The 15213-nt window shown below is 64.2% G+C and overlaps 1 protein-coding gene across 5 annotated transcripts in view; it reads left to right on the top strand.

The window, feature by feature from the left end:
* SBNO2 (strawberry notch homolog 2) overlaps positions 1-14702 on the top strand; it is a 68398-nt gene extending 53696 nt beyond the window's left edge. For 3 of the 5 annotated variants that reach the window (XM_035285875.3, XM_078361309.1, XM_078361310.1), the window contains 21 exons: positions 2622-2739; positions 3003-3108; positions 3475-3628; positions 4842-5018; positions 5428-5525; positions 6212-6294; positions 8056-8247; positions 8736-8905; positions 9532-9663; positions 9894-10029; positions 10107-10219; positions 10340-10411; positions 10703-10811; positions 11192-11266; positions 11381-11524; positions 12170-12264; positions 12865-12957; positions 13047-13178; positions 13259-13335; positions 13427-13613; positions 13697-14702. In XM_035285875.3, the coding sequence (XP_035141766.2) occupies positions 2622-2739; positions 3003-3108; positions 3475-3628; positions 4842-5018; positions 5428-5525; positions 6212-6294; positions 8056-8247; positions 8736-8905; positions 9532-9663; positions 9894-10029; positions 10107-10219; positions 10340-10411; positions 10703-10811; positions 11192-11266; positions 11381-11524; positions 12170-12264; positions 12865-12957; positions 13047-13178; positions 13259-13335; positions 13427-13613; positions 13697-13750 (2517 nt within the window). In that variant the 3' untranslated portion in view covers positions 13751-14702. Of the gene's footprint in view, positions 1-2621; positions 2740-3002; positions 3109-3474; positions 3629-4841; positions 5019-5427; positions 5526-6211; positions 6295-8055; positions 8248-8735; positions 8906-9531; positions 9664-9893; positions 10030-10106; positions 10220-10339; positions 10412-10702; positions 10812-11191; positions 11267-11380; positions 11525-12169; positions 12265-12864; positions 12958-13046; positions 13179-13258; positions 13336-13426; positions 13618-13696 lie in introns of all 5 variants that reach the window. The other 2 variants (XM_035285873.3, XM_035285874.3) reach the window with 1 other exon arrangement.
* Positions 14703-15213: the final 511 nt, after the last annotated feature.

Below are 15213 nucleotides of genomic sequence, written 5' to 3'. Positions count from 1 at the left end.
ACTAAAAATACAAAAAATTAGCTGGGCATGGTGGTGCGTGCCTGTAATCCCAGCTACTCGGGAGGCTGAGGCAGGAGAATTGCCTGAACCCACGAGGCGGAGGTTGTGGTGAGCCGAGATCGCGCCATTGCACTCCAGCCTGGGTAACAAGAGCGAAACTCCGTCTCAAAAAAACAAACAATAAACAAAATAAAAGCAAAAATTTAACCTTAAATACCCAAAAACTTAAACAAAAACCCCACAACACTTAGATAACCATGTCATCTGTCCTCCAAAGCTGTGGAGGCCCTGAAAGGTGCAGGAAAGCCTGAGCCAAGGCCCCTCCCCAAGGTGCTCCAGGCCGGCTCCCTGTGCCTCCCGCCCTGAGCTAGCTCCTTCTCCCCGTCCTGTTGCTCTTGGAGCTCCAGTCATGTTCTTCCAGCCAACAGCTCCCATAAGGTGACGCCCTCCCTCTCCCCTCCCACAGAGGACCAGCAGGTGGGGACCTTCCAGGGGCGTGTCTTAGGAGCTGCACTGGTGCCTCTGGAGGTGGCGCCTGCGTCCTGTCCTGGGTGCTGGGTCGTGCAGTCTGCCAACGGCCGGGCCTGGGGCATCTCCCACTGGTGCTCTCAGGGATGGAGCCCAGGCGGCCAGGCCTGCTAGACAGGCCCCACCCTGTCCACCCCGGGAGCGACTGAGCAGTGTTCTTGCCCGAGAGTCCACCCAAGCATACGGCTCCCGCCCGCAGGCTCTCTGGGCCGCTTTGTGCCTCGGCCTCGCGTTCCTTTCCCCGTCTTACGGGTATGCGTGGTCTCCAGCCCTGCTGTGTTATCGTCGGCCCGTGGTAACCTGCCTGCTGCTGTGGCTCAGTCTCCGGGGGCCGCTTTCCGGGGCGGGGTGATGGCCCCACCGCCGGGTGGAACACAGATAAGGAAGGGATGTTGGCCTGCAGCGTCCGTTCCCTGCGCAGGACATGGCCGAGGCTTTGCTGTTCAGTTAACGCCGAGGCAGAACGTTTAGAATGGCCAGAAACAGAGTGGGAGGCTGCTGCTGTCCTCAGCACCCAGCTGGCAGCTCTGCGTGACAATCTACAAAATAGCCACAGCCCTGAGGTCGCCCCTCACGGAGCCGTGGCGTGGCGGCAGCGCCGGCCGTTTAATTTGTGTTCTCCCCGGTTTCCCTCAGCCCTGACTGCTTTCTGCAACCTGCTCTCTTTCGTCTTAAAACACTGAGAAGATGGCCGATCCTGGTGGCTCGTGCTTGTAATCCCAGCACTTTGGGAGGCCAAGGTGGGCAGATCCTGAGGTCAGGAGTTTGAGACCAGCCTGGTCAACAGAGTGAAACCCTCTTTCTACTAAAAATACAAAAATGAGGCCAGGCGCGGCGGCTCAAGCCTGTAATCCCAGCACTTTGGGAGGCCCAGGTGGGTGGATCATGAGGTCAGGAGATCGAGACCATCCTGGTCAACATGGTGAAACCCCGTCTCTACTAATAATATTTAAAAAATTAGCTGGGCATGGTGGCGCGTGCCTGTAATCCCAGCTACTTGGGAGGCTGAGGCAGAAGAATTGCCTGAACCCAGGAGGCAGAGGTTGCGGTGAGCCGAGATGGCGCCGTTGCACTCCAGCCTGGGCAACAAGAGCGAAACTCCGTCACAAAAAAAAAAAAATACAAAAATTAACCAGGTATTGTGGGACGCCTGTAATCCCAGCTACTCAGGAGGCTGAGACGAGAATTGCTTGAACCCGAGAGACAGAGGTTGCAGTGAGCTGAGATTGCCCCATTGCACTCCAGCCTGGGTGACAGAGCGAGACTTCATCTCAACACACACACACACACACACACACACACACACACACACGCACGGTAGCCAGGCGTGCTGGCCTGTGCCTGTAATCCCAGCTACTCGAGAGGCTGAGGCAGAAGAATCGCTCGATCCAGAGAGACGGAGGTGGCAGTGAGCTGAGATGGCACCACTGCGCTCCAGCCTCACGACAGAGCCAGACTCCATCTCAAAAAAGGAAAAAGAGCCGGGCGCGGTGGCTCATGCCTGTAATGCCAGCACTTTGGGAGGCTGGGCCGGGCAGATCACCTGAGGTCAGGAGTTCAAGACCAGCCTGGCCAACATGGTGAAATCCCATCTGTCCTAAAAATAGAAAAATGAGCTGGCCATGGTGTTGCACGCCTGTAGTCCCAGCTACTCGGGAGGCTGAGGCAGGAGAATCATTTGAACCTGGGAGGCAGAGGTTGCAGTGAGCCAAGACCGCACCACTGCACTCCAGCCTGGGTGACAGAGCGAGACTCTCTCCAAAAAGAGGTTCCAGGCACTCTTCTCCGGTGGCACCATCCTGTGCTGTCATGGCAGGCAGCGCACCCGTCCCCTCTAGAGGCCTGATCCTTGGTGCACAGTTTTCAGAGTTGTAAGAGCCATCCCAGGCCACGCTGATCTAGTGGCCATGTGGGGGCCACCCGCCCGACCCCTGTGGTCGCCAGCTGCCACTCTGAACGGGGCATCGCTTGTAGAATTCTCAGCTGCACGGGCGTTAGCCCCCCACCAGGAAGGTGGGGTCTCAGGTGGTCAGAACCTGGGCTCCTGGGGTCGCCCCATCCTTCGGAAAGTCCTTAACCCACGCGTGCCTCAGATTGTGTTTGACGAGTGTCACAAAGCCAAGAACGCCGGTTCCACCAAGATGGGCAAGGCCGTGCTGGACCTGCAGAACAAGCTGCCCCTGGCCCGAGTAGTCTACGCCAGTGCCACAGGTGGGGTGGCGCGGGTCCCACATTACCCACGCGCTGGCGGCGTCCACCTGGCTGTCCCCGGGAAGGGTATCCTGTGCGCGTGCTCCTCCTCGGGTGCTGGGGCACCTCTGTGCCTGTCCCAAGGCCACTCTAGCGCTCCCCGGGTCCATGGTTCCAGCTGTGAAGGGCCCCTCCTCGGCGCTCCCGACTTAGTAGACCCCTGACCAGGACCCCAGGGCCCTCCTAGGTAGATGGACTGACTCATGGCAGCTCCCCCCCAACAGGCGCCTCTGAGCCTCGGAACATGATCTACATGAGCCGCCTGGGGATCTGGGGTGAGGGCACGCCCTTCCGGAACTTCGAGGAGTTCCTGCAGGCCGTGGAGAAGAGGTGAGCCCCCTTCCTGCCCACGTGGAGGGGGCGGCGGGGTTGGGAGGAGGCCTCGGGTGTTGGTGCCATGGAGATCAGCCCCAAGCCTGGCACTGCTGTGTGTGTGTTTCCGACACCGGTGGTGCTACATGTGGCCCCCTAGTTTCTCTGCCTTGGATTTCCTAGCTCGCCCAAGGGAAGCCAACCCCTCAGCAGCCCCTCCTGCCCTGTCCCCGCCAGGCCCGGCCGCCAGCCGTCTCCTCTGTGGCCGCCAGGGCTCTGGACCTATTGACCCCACCCTCTCTGCGCCTGGCTCTGCCTCGTGCTCCGGGGCGGCTCCGTCCCCGTGGGCTCTGGCTGTCTCATGGGGCCCGTGTCCGTCCGCAGGGGTGTTGGTGCCATGGAGATCGTGGCCATGGACATGAAGGTCAGCGGCATGTACATCGCACGCCAGCTCAGCTTCTCCGGCGTCACCTTCCGCATCGAGGAGATCCCGCTGACTCCAGCCTTCGAGCGTGTCTACAACCGTGCTGCCCTGCTGGTGAGCCTGGGCGCCTGACCTGGGGGGCCCCGTGCATTTCCCTGGTGAAATCGCGTCCCTGTGGCCTTAAAGATGCCACGGGCTTGGTCAGGTGATGGCCCCCCCGTCCTGTCACGGGGATTTTTGTTTGTTTCTTGCTCTCTCACCCAGGCTGGACTGCAGTGGCACGATCGCAGCTCACTGCAGCCTCTGCTTCCTGGGTTCAAGCCATTCTCCTGCCCCAGCCTCTCAAGCAGCTGGGACTACGGGTGCCAGCCGCCACACCCAGCTAATTTTTTGTATTTTTTTAGTAGAGAACAGTGATTCACCATGTTGGCCAGGCTGGTCTCCAGCTCCTGACCTCAAGTGATCTGCCTGCCTCAGCCTCCCAAAGTGCTAGGATTACAGGCGTGAGCCACCGAGCCAGGCCTTTTTTTTTTTTTTTTGGATGTTTGCTGGTTTCTTTAGGTCACACAAACAGCATCTCCCGTAACCCCAGGGCAGGCTGCTGTCTGGGGTGTGGAGCAGAATCCGAGCCACCCTAACCCAGCCCACCCACTCCATGCCGGGACCACCCCCAACCTGACAACCACAGCTGTCCCCAGACCCAGACATGGCCCTCTGGGCAGGATCACACCTGGGTGACACCCTGGTTGAAAGCAAGGATGGCATGGCCTTGAGCACGGGGGTTCTGCAGAGGAGCTGTGCCTTTTGGCCTTGGGCACCGACTCCCAGCCGTTTTCAGCACAGCTTCCCCCCACTGGTGTTTTGGTTTTTTTGGTTTTACCATATAGCTAGAGGCTGTGCCTCTTTTTTTTGAGGCGGAGTTTCGCTCTTGTTACCCAGGCTGGAGTGCAATGGCGCGATCTCGGCTCACCGCAACCTCCGCCCCCTGGGTTCAGGCAATTCTCCTGCCTCGGCCTCCCGAGTAGCTGGGATTACAGGCACGCGCCACCATGCCCAGGTGATTTTTGTATTTTTAGTAGAGACGGGGTTTCACCATGTTGACCAGGATGGTCTCGATCTCTCGCCTCGGCATCCCAAAGTGCTGGGCTTATAGGCGTGAGCCACCGCACCTGAGGCCATGCCACTTACAGGTCTCATCCCCAGCGCCCCGTCCTGCCCTGAACCAGGCGAGGGATCCTTTGTCCAGAGCTGGCAGCAGGTGGGCCAGGGCCCCGGGCGGGGATCTGGGAGCCGCAGCTCAGGGGCACCGCGTCACGTATCGTTGCAGTGGGCCGAAGCCCTGAGCGTGTTCCAGCAGGCTGCCGACTGGATCGGCCTGGAGTCGCGCAAGTCCCTCTGGGGCCAGTTCTGGTCGGCGCACCAGCGCTTCTTCAAGTACTTGTGCATCGCTGCCAAGGTGCGGCGGCTGGTGGAGCTGGCCCGCGAGGAGCTGGCCCGGGACAAGGTGAGCAGCTGTGGCCTTCGAGGATGGACGGCGGCCGGGCCTGCAGCCGTGGCGGGGCTGCTGTGCTTCTGGGTCCTTCCTGCCCCCTCCCCAGACGTTGGCAGGGTCTGCACCCTGGTGAGCGAGGGTCCAGGGTCCGATGTCCATCTTGCATCTAAGCCACCCAGGGTGTCGGGACACCGCAGTCCAGGTGGTGAGACCACGCAGTGGGCAGCTCACCGTCCCAAGACCAGAAGCCGGCAGACCCCACCTGGCAGTGTGTCTTGTGGGTGGGCAGGGCCCCTCCTGGGGAGGCACTGGAGCAGTGAGGGCTGTGGCTGCCGGTGCAGGCCTGGCACTGGCAGGTTCCCGCCCCATGGAGGCCCCGCGGCAGGGCTGTTGGCTCACAGTCCTCTGCTGTCCCCCACAGTGCGTGGTCATCGGTCTGCAGTCCACGGGCGAGGCGCGCACGAGGGAGGTGCTGGGGGAGAACGATGGGCACCTCAACTGCTTCGTCTCGGCTGCTGAGTAAGTGTTGTGGTGTGGACAGGACCATGGGCTTCCTGCGCTCCTGGCCACCCATCTCTGCAGCCACCTGCGGCCTGCCCCTGCCCCTTGGCCCCAGCAGCAGGAGGTGCTGGGCGGGCTTTGCTGGGACTGGAGCCTCGGCTGCAGAGGCCTTCAGCTGCTCCAGGTCTAAGGCAGAGGCGTCAAGGTGGACTGCAGGCGTGGTGGGCCTGAAGGGTTTGGCAGGTGGTCCCCGGGGCCTCAGAGGAGGCTTCCTGCCGTTTTAACTGGGATGCTGTGGATTTTAGGGGCTGCCCTCCCAGCTCCCTGAAGCCCCAGCCTCTCCCCTGATGGTTGAGAATGCCCCAGGAGGGTCACAGCAGCCCCCCAAGCTCTCCACATTGCCTGGGGGGTCGGAGCTCCCCAGTGCCTGGTATCCCTTTGCAGGGAACCCCTAGGTAGCCCCTCCCCCCCCCGCCCCCATCCTGGGAGCCATAATCAATCTGGCCACATTCCTCAGGGTGGGGGAAGCTTGGTGGACCGAGGAGGCCAAAGGAGAGCTCACAGGCAGCCCCCCTGCCCTCCCCAGCTCGCTCCCTGCAGGAGACCCTCTGCCCAGGCCCAGCCCTGTCCTGAGCCAGGCTTGTCCGGCTACCCCACCTGGCCCCGCTTCTCATGTGAGAATAAACTCCACGTCTCACTTCCAGAGGTGTGTTCCTGTCACTAATTCAGAAGCACTTTCCGTCCACCAAGAGAAAGCGGGACAGAGGAGCAGGGAGCAAGCGGAAACGTAAGCCCCTGTCCCCCACAGCCCCACCCGCCCCTGCTTCCCCCACTCCCCGTCCACCGGTGCATACAGGGCCCACCTGTGCCAGGCAGGCTCAGGGCACCACTGACAGTGGCAGTGCCATGGTGCACGCAGGGAAGAGGAGGCAACGGGCAGCCTGTGGGACATAGACGCACAGACGCAGGGTGCCGAGCGAGACCTGGGGAGGGGACACACATGCAGGGTGCTGACTGAGACCCAGGGGACACAGATGCAGGGGACTGAGCCAGACCCAAGGGGAGCCAGGGTAAGGCCCAGAAACCTCTCCTCCATAATCAGCCCTGGGGCTGCAGGTGGTGAGGCTCAGAGAGGCTGAGTGGCTCACCCAAGGCCAGCCACACAGCCATACCTGAGGGGCCAATCCGGGACCAGCCAGGGCTACAGAAGTCCAGCCCTATTACCTGCTACCACCCCCTCTCACCTGTGTTCAGGGTCTCCAGGGCCTCTTGGGGAGCCCATTGACAACTTCCCCCCGAGGCTGCTGTCACGGGGAAGCCCAGAGCTGCCTGTTGAGGTGTGGTGTGCGGCCTCCCCAGGTACCCCCATATCCACCACCCTGGCCAGGTCTGAAAGGACATGGGACATGGGCTTATTTTATCTATTTATTTATTTTGAGACGGAGTTTCATTCTTGTTACCCAGGCTGGAGTGCAATGGTGCGATCGGCTCACCGCAACCTCCGCCTCCTGGGTTCAGGCAATTCTCCTGCCTCAGCCTCCTGAGTAGCTGGGATTACAGGCACGCGCCACCACGCCCAGCTAATTTTTTGTATTTTTAGTAGAGACGGGGTTTCACCATGTTGACCAGGATGGTCTCGATCTCTTGACCTCATGATCCACCCGCCTTGGCCTCCCAAAGTGCTGGGATTACATGCGTGAGCCACTGCGCCCGGCCGCGGGTTTATTAATATTGCTCCCTTGGCCAGGCGCGGTGGCTCACGCCTGTAATCCCAGCAATTTGGGAGGCTGAAGTGGGCAGATCACCTGAGATCAGGAGTTCAAGACCAGCCTGGCCAACATGGTGAAACCCCATCTCTACTAAAAATATAAAAATTAGCTGGACATAGTGGAGCAGGCCTGTAACCCTACCTACTTGGGAGGCTGTGGCAGGGGCATCGCTTGAACAGGGAGGTGGAGGTCACAGTGAGGCAAGATCACGCCACTCCAGCTTGGGTGACAAAGACTCTGTCTCAAAAAAATAATAACAATAGGCCGGGCACGGTAGCTCACACCTGTAATCTCAACACTTTGGGAAGCTGAGGTGGGCAGATCACGAGGTCAGGAGTTTGAGGCTAACCCGGCCAATACGGTGAAACCCCATCTCTACTAAAACTATAAAAATTAGCCAGGCGTGGTGGTGCGCACCTGTAGTCCCAGCTACGTGGGAGGCTGAGGCAGAAGAATTGCTTGAACCAGGGAGGCAGAGGCTGCAGTGAGCTGAGGTCGCACCACTGCACTCTAGCCTGGGCGACAGAGTGAGACTTCATGTCAAAATTAAAATTAAAATAATAAAACATTGCCCCCTTACGCCATGCCCTCGTGGCCACAGGGCATAGGGTTCCTGAGAGGACATCCCTGGAGAATAGCTGAGCTGCTTGGCCAGAGGAGGGGAGGTCTCGGATGGGCCGTGCCAACTCCCTAGCCCAGACCACGGGCCTCACTCTGTGTGCTGCGTGTCCTCCACCCTGCTGTGGCCCAGCCCTCAGTGACCCTGTCCTCCCCTGCAGGGCGACCCCGGGGACGCGGGGCCAAGGCCCCCAGGCTGGCGTGCGAGGTGGCAGGCGTCATCCGCATCAGCGACGACAGCAGCACGGAGTCCGATGCCGGCCTGGACAGCGACTTCAACTCCTCCCCCGAGTCCCTGGTGGACGATGATGTGGTCATTGTGGATGCCATCGGGCTCCCCAGCGACGACCGGGGTACGGGCTCAGCCAGGCTGGGCAGCCATCTGTGGGTCAGGATTTCAGCCCAAGGCTCCCAGCCTTCTGGTGGCCACCACCCGCCCCAGGCCATAGCCCTCAGGCCAGCCCACCGGAGCCCAGCTGCTGCTATGGTGCCCACTTTACAGATGGGGAAAACGGAGGTCCAGAGAGGAGAGATCAGGGGCCATGCCACTGTCCAGAGGCAGAGCTGGGGCTCAGAGCTGGGCCGTCCCTATCCCTGTGGAGGCAGCGAGGTCACAGTGTTTTCTCTGGACAGGAGGCTCAGTCTCCCCCCAGCTGGTCTCGGGGACACAAGCACAGAAAAGCACTTCTGGGCCTCAGGGCCGGTCGGCTTCCCCAGCACCCCACCGTCCCTCAGGGCTGCCCTGGGCCTTTTTCCTCACCCTCCAGGGGCCACCATTGAGGCAGGTGGGCCCTAGAAGTCAGCTGATGTGTCCTGCCCTGACCTTCCATGTCCCCCCTAGGCCCCCTGTGCCTCCCACAGAGGGACCTGCATGGCCCTGGGGTCCTGGATCGTGTGGAGCGGCTGAAGCAGGATCTGCTGGAGAAAGTGCGGCGGCTGGGCCGGGAACTGCCGATCAACACCCTGGACGAGCTCATCAACCAGCTCGGCGGCCCCCAGCGGGTGGCGGAGGTGGGTGGTGGGGTGGGGTGGTGGGCGGGGCTTCACCTGGGCTCTGTGTTGCTCCAGCGGCCCCTGCTGGTCACTCTGACACCGCGTTCCTGTGAGGAGGGGGTGTTCTGGGGGCCCCGTGGGCAGCAGCCTCATGTCCAGCTCAGCCCGGGAGGCCACAACTGCCCGTGGAGGGCTTTCCTCCCCCATCTCTAAGCCCCAAGTCCCCCAGCCCGGCCTGTGCAGGCCTCTGCTCGGACCACTGCCTGAATGCATTCCTGGGGTGCCTGGGCCAGGACTCGAGCCCCAGCGCCTGGCTCTGCGGCTGCCTCCTGCCTGCCCCGCCCAGCTGCACCTTCTCACCCGTGTCTTCCCAGTGCTGTCCACTCGGGCACTGACTGGCAGATAATACCAGGCCTTGGACGGGGCACATGTCACCTGGGGCAGGTCAAGGCTGCAGGGTCCAGCAGCCCCCCTCTCCTGCTCTTCACACCCTCCCTCTTCCCTCTCCTGGCACCCCCTGCCCTCCGCCTCCGCAGCTGGGAGCCCACGGCCACCGTGAGATGTAGAGAAGCTGAGGCACGGGTGGCCAGACTCCCGCGAGGCCACAGCACTGACTGCGAGTCTTGTCCCTGTCCCGCCCGCAGATGACCGGCAGGAAAGGCCGTGTGGTGTCCAGGCCCGACGGGACGGTGGCCTTTGAGTCGCGGGCGGAGCAGGGTCTGTCCATCGACCACGTGAACCTCAGGGAGAAGCAGCGCTTCATGAGCGGCGAGAAGGTGCGGGACCCAGGAGTCACAGAGGGGCCCAGGGGTCCCCGGGGCCGGCGGACCCGCGCGCTTCTGCGATGTGTGTGCGCCAGGTGCGGCGCCAGTGTCCGTGTGCACGGGTGGGGTCCGCGCTGCGCAGGCCTCTCGCGGCCCCTGGACGAATTGGTGACCGGGTGGGGGGGCGGCAGCGCTAGGGCGGGCCTCGCACCAACCCCGTCCCGCCCTTTCTGTCCCCGCAGCTCGTGGCCATCATCTCGGAGGCCTCCAGCTCGGGCGTCTCCCTCCAAGCGGACCGCCGCGTCCAGAACCAGCGGCGCCGCGTGCACATGACGCTGGAGCTTCCCTGGAGCGCCGACCGCGCCATCCAGCAGTTCGGTGAGTCCGGCCCCGCCCCGAGCGCCGCCCGGCCCCGCCCCCGCCTGGCCGGGCCTTGAGAACCCGTCTGCCCCCAGGCCGCACCCACCGGTCCAACCAGGTCTCGGCGCCCGAGTACGTCTTCCTCATCTCGGAGCTGGCCGGAGAGCGCCGGTTCGCCTCCATCGTGGCCAAGCGCCTGGAGAGCCTGGTGAGCGGCTGGGGCGGGGCTGAGAACCGGGGACAGCCTGAGAAGGCTCCCCAAAGCTTTGTGGGAGGGCCAGAGGCCAGAGCCCAGGTGACCAACCGATGGTCTCCCCACCCCTGGCAGGGGGCCCTGACCCACGGAGACCGCCGCGCCACGGAATCCCGTGACCTTAGCAAGTACAACTTTGAGAACAAGGTACTGTGGGGAAGGGGGTGCTGGGGGAGGTGGGGTCCAGGGGTCTGAGGGAGGGCCGGGTCTAGGAGCCCCCCGGTGGGGAGTGGGGGTGCTACAGGCTCAGGGTGGTGGCATCCAGGAGTCTGGGGGACGGCCCAGTCTAGGACCCCTGGGAAGTAGGGAGCTGGGGGCTGGGGTAGGTGGGGTCCAGTGGTCTACGGGAGGGTAGGGTCCGGGTCCCAGGGAAGAGTGGGGTTCTGGGGAGGCCAGCCTTCTCCCTGGGCCTCCTCCCCACTCACCCTCTCTCCCTAGTATGGCATCCGTGCCCTGCACTGTGTCCTCACCACCATCCTGAGCCAGACAGAGAACAAAGTGCCTGTACCCCAGGGGTACCCCGGAGGGGTCTCTGCCTTCTTCCGGGGTGAGCTGGGCCTGTGGGGTCTTGGGAGCAGCAGGGGCTGCGGAGCCCTGGATTCCCGAGCAGCTGGGGTAGCAGGCTTTGTACGCGGGTTGTGTGTTGAGACCCCTCTCTACACACACAGAAGGGGCTCTGACGGCAAAGGCAGCCAAGGTGGCCCCAGCACCCGCCGGCTGGGTTCCTTTGGGCGGTGAGGGGTCTGGGGTGTGGCTTTACGCCCCAAGAATGTGCTGCTCTCAGTCCTGTAAGTCAGGCAGAAGGCTCCGCTCCTGCTCTGGCCCCCAGCTGCCGCTGGCTCCCCCCCGTCACTGGGAAAGGAACTAGGGGCCTGGTGTGAAGGGCAGGGGCGGGAAGACCAGCGTTTGAGGCCCCTCTCCCCGCAGACATGAAGCAGGGCCTGCTGTCGGTGGGCATCGGCGGGCGGGAGTCCCGGAATGGCTCCCCGGACATGGAGAAGGGTGAGTGCCCACACCCAGGCACAGGCACCCCCGTCTAGTGGCCCCGGGTGGGGAGCAATCGGGGTGGGGGTTGAGCTCCCAGCTCAGCCTGAGGCTCGGCTCCCTCCCACGCAGACTGTTCCATCACCAAGTTCCTGAACCGCATCCTGGGGCTGGAGGTGCACAAGCAGAATGCGCTGTTCCAGTACTTCTCAGACACCTTCGACCACCTCATCCAGATGGACAAGCGGGAGGGCAGATACGACATGGGCATCCTGGGTGAGCGAGGGCGGCGGAGCTCGAGCAACGCCGTGCATTCTGGGTGAGAGGGTGCTGGGTGGGCACTCTGTGGAAAGCGCTGGGCCTTAGGCCTCACGAGGCATTGGCTGCATCTTTGTGAATTCTGCGCTCCCTGCACGTGGACCACCCTCCCAGGGCGTGCTGGGGGAGGCCGGCAGGCCTGTGCACGTGGACCACCCTCCCAGGGCGTGCTGGGGGAGGCCGGCAGGCCTGTGCACGTGGACCACCCTCCCAGGGCCACGCATGTCCGCCAGGACCGTTTCCCATGTCCAGATGAGGAACATCAAGTGGATTGCCCCTTCACTCACGCGCAGTGGCAGTGACACACGGCCCACCAGGCTCCCACAGTCCCCCACAGCCCCCCACAGCCCGCTCGGGGTCGTCTAGCGCCTGAGCGGCCCCCAGGCTCCCACAGTCCCCCACAGGCTGCCTGGGGTTATCTAGGATCTGAGCGGCTGCCAGGCTGGGGGCCACGTGCGCCATCTTCACACTGGGCCGGCTCAGGCCAAGCTCCAGGGCACCTTCCTCTGTGTTGCGTGGGGCGCCCCAGCTGTGGGAGCAACCCTGGCTCCAGCCTGCAGTCCCAGGACTGGATGAGACTCACCCTCCACCCGCCCCTCCTAGACCTTGCTCCGGGCATCGAGGAGATCTACGAGGAGAGCCAGCAGGTCTTCCTGGCTCCCGGGCACCCGCGGGACGGGCAGCTGGTCCTCTACAAGGTCAGCAGAAAGACCCCAGCCCCAAACACTGCGCACCCCGCCCCACCACGCTGACACTCCGGCCCCCACCACGCTGACACTCCCGCCCCCACCGCGCTGACACTCCCGCCCCCACCGCGCTGACACTGCCCACCCCGCCCCACCACGCTGACACTCCCGCCCCCACCGCGCTGACACTCCGGCCCCCACCGCGCTGACACTCCGGCCCCCACCGCGCTGACACTCCCGCCCCCACCGCGCGGACACTCCCGCCCCCACCGCGCTGACACTCCGGCCCCCACCGCGCTGACACTCCGGCCCCCACCGCGCTGACACTGCCCACCCCGCCCCACCACGCTGACACTCCCGCCCCCCACACACACTGCCCACCCCGCCCCACCAGGCTGACACTCCCGCCCCCACCGCGCGGACACTCCCGCCCCCACCGCGCTGACACTCCGGCCCCCATCACACTGACACTGCCAGCCCCCCACACACAATGCCCACCCCGCCCCACCGCGCTGACACTCCGGCCCCCATCACACTGACACTGCCAGCCCCCCACACACAATGCCCACCCCGCCCCACCGCGCTGACACTCCCTCCCCCGTGCTGTGGCAGATCAGCGTGGACCGCGGCCTGAAGTGGGAGGACGCCTTTGCCAAGTCGCTGGAGCTGACGGGCCCTTATGACGGCTTCTATCTCTCCTACAAGGTGGGGTGGGCGGGGTTACCCCCCACAGAAGACGGGCCACGGGGGGCGTGGGCGTGGACCTGGGCGCGGCCTCACCGCCCCCTGCGCAGGTCCGTGGAGACAAGCCCAGCTGCCTGCTGGCGGAGCAGAACCGCGACCAGCTCTTCACCGTGTACAAGCCCAACATCGGCCGGCAGAGCCAGCTGGAGGCCCTGGACAGCCTCCGCCGCAAGTTCCACCGGGTAGGCGGCCCGCGCCCCGCTTCCTTCCCCTCGGGCTCCGGCCCTGGCCCGCCGAGGCTCACGCAGCCCCGTGTCCGCAGGTCACCGCGGAGGAGGCCAAGGAGCCCTGGGAGAGCGGCTACGCCTTCTCGCTGACGCACTGCAGCCACAGCACCTGGTGAGGGCGGGCGGGGGCGTGGGCCACCCCGCGGGGCATGGAGGCGGCCTCTGGGACCTGCCTGAGCCCAGCTGCCCCGTGCGGTCCGCAGGAACCGGCACTGCCGGCTGGTGCAGGAGGGGAAGGACTGTCTGCAGGGCCTGCGGCTGCGGCACCACTACATGCTGTGCGGCGCGCTCCTGCGCGTGTGGGGCCGCATCGCCGCCGTCATGGGCGACAGCAGCGGCAGCAGCTACCTGCAGATCGTGCGGCTGAAGACCAAGGACCGGAAGAAGCAAGTGGGTGAGTGGGCGGCGGGCGCCCCCAAAGGCCCAAGCGCCTGGCCTGGCCCTGACCTCGCCTCTCCGCCCGCCGCCCACAGGCATCAAGATCCCCGAGAGCCGCGTGCGCCGCGTGCTCCAGGAGCTGGGCCTGATAGACGCGGACGTGAAGCGCAGGCAGGCGCGCGCCCTCGGCGGCCCCGAGGTGCTGGACCTCACCTACAGCCCCCCTGCCGAGGCCTTCCCGCCGCCCCCGCACTTCTCCTTCCCGGCACCGCTGCCCCTGGACGCCAGCCCCGGTGCGCTGCCACTGGGCGTCCCCGATCTCCAGGCCGACGCTGCGGCCCTCGCGCACCAGGGCTGCGACATCAACTTCAAGGAGGTGCTGGAGGACATGCTGCGTTCCCTACACGCGGGACCGCCCTCCGAGGGTGCGCTGGGAGAGGGCGCGGGGGCAGGGGGTGCGGCGGGTGGTCCCGAGCGGCAGAGCGTGATTCAGTTCAGCCCACCCTTCCCCAGCGCCCAGGCTCCGCTCTGACCCACTTGCAGGCGAAACGTGCCAAGTCACGGACGCTTCTCCCCTAGGAGCAGTGAGCCCTGGGGAGCGGGGCCTTGGTTCCTGCCCACTGCTCAGAGGAGCCCCAGGCCCCGGCCACAGTGCCTTCTGGGCCCCCACCTGGTCAGCCCTGGCGGGGCCCACTCAGGACAGCTGGGGGCTGAGGCGTGGCACGGCCCTCTGTGCCTCCTCCCAAGTGGGAAGGGGCTCTGGGTGGCTGCTCTGGGACTGGGCACCCACCTCCAAGGGCTTAGTGGGCCCAAACCCCGGGTATCCATGAGACTGGGTGGTCCCAAGAGCTAGAAACTCAGGAAATGCCAGGTGCTCAGGGCCCACGTCTCGGGGGCTCCGTGGGGCAGACCCCGCTAATATATGCAATTCCCCCTCTCCCAGCCCTTCTCCGACCCCTAAGTTATTGCCCACTCACCTCTCCCAGGCCCTGGGCCCTGCCCGCGGAGCCGGCAGGGTGGCGTCTGCGGTTTCTATGTATTTATATCAAGTTCTTATGTACATATGTAAAGGACTTTTTTAAATATATGTGCTTTTGCCTACTTCCCAGGGTCTCGGCCTCAACCTCCAGGGCAGGGAGGGAAGGGCGGGGGTGCACGGGCATCCCCCCAGGCTCTCCTGGTGACAAAGCTGCATCCTGCCCACCCTTTGGGCTGCCCTCATGTGGAGATGGGGGAACAGTGCTGGCAGAGATGGACCCCTGAACCCCGTGTCTGGGGCAGTGCCATAGTCCATTCACAGACCCCCAGTGGGGGCAGCCAAGATCAGCTATCCTGGCAGGCGGTCCCTCCAAGCTGTGCAGGTTGGCCCCCAGGCCATGCCCAAACCGCCCTCACCGAGCGACACCACCCGGCAACGCCCACACTCCCCAGCCTGGTGAGGCCCTGAGGACCTGTCTGTCACCGGGCCAAGCTGTTCCTCCGGCCGCTGCACTCCCACTTCCTGGCCAGAGAAGGGCTTCCTAACAGGTAAAGGCCGGGGACCAGGAAGCACAGCCACTTAAGATTATCTCCGCCAAGACTGGCCCCGCTGGGCCTCCCTGCAGGTGGGGTG

This window comes from Callithrix jacchus, chromosome 22, assembly GCF_049354715.1.
Source record: "Callithrix jacchus isolate 240 chromosome 22, calJac240_pri, whole genome shotgun sequence".
In the NCBI taxonomy this organism is placed as follows: Eukaryota; Metazoa; Chordata; class Mammalia; order Primates; family Cebidae; genus Callithrix; species Callithrix jacchus.
The sequence above is the reverse complement of the archived record's forward strand: the minus strand, read 5'-3'. Positions and strand labels throughout refer to the sequence as shown.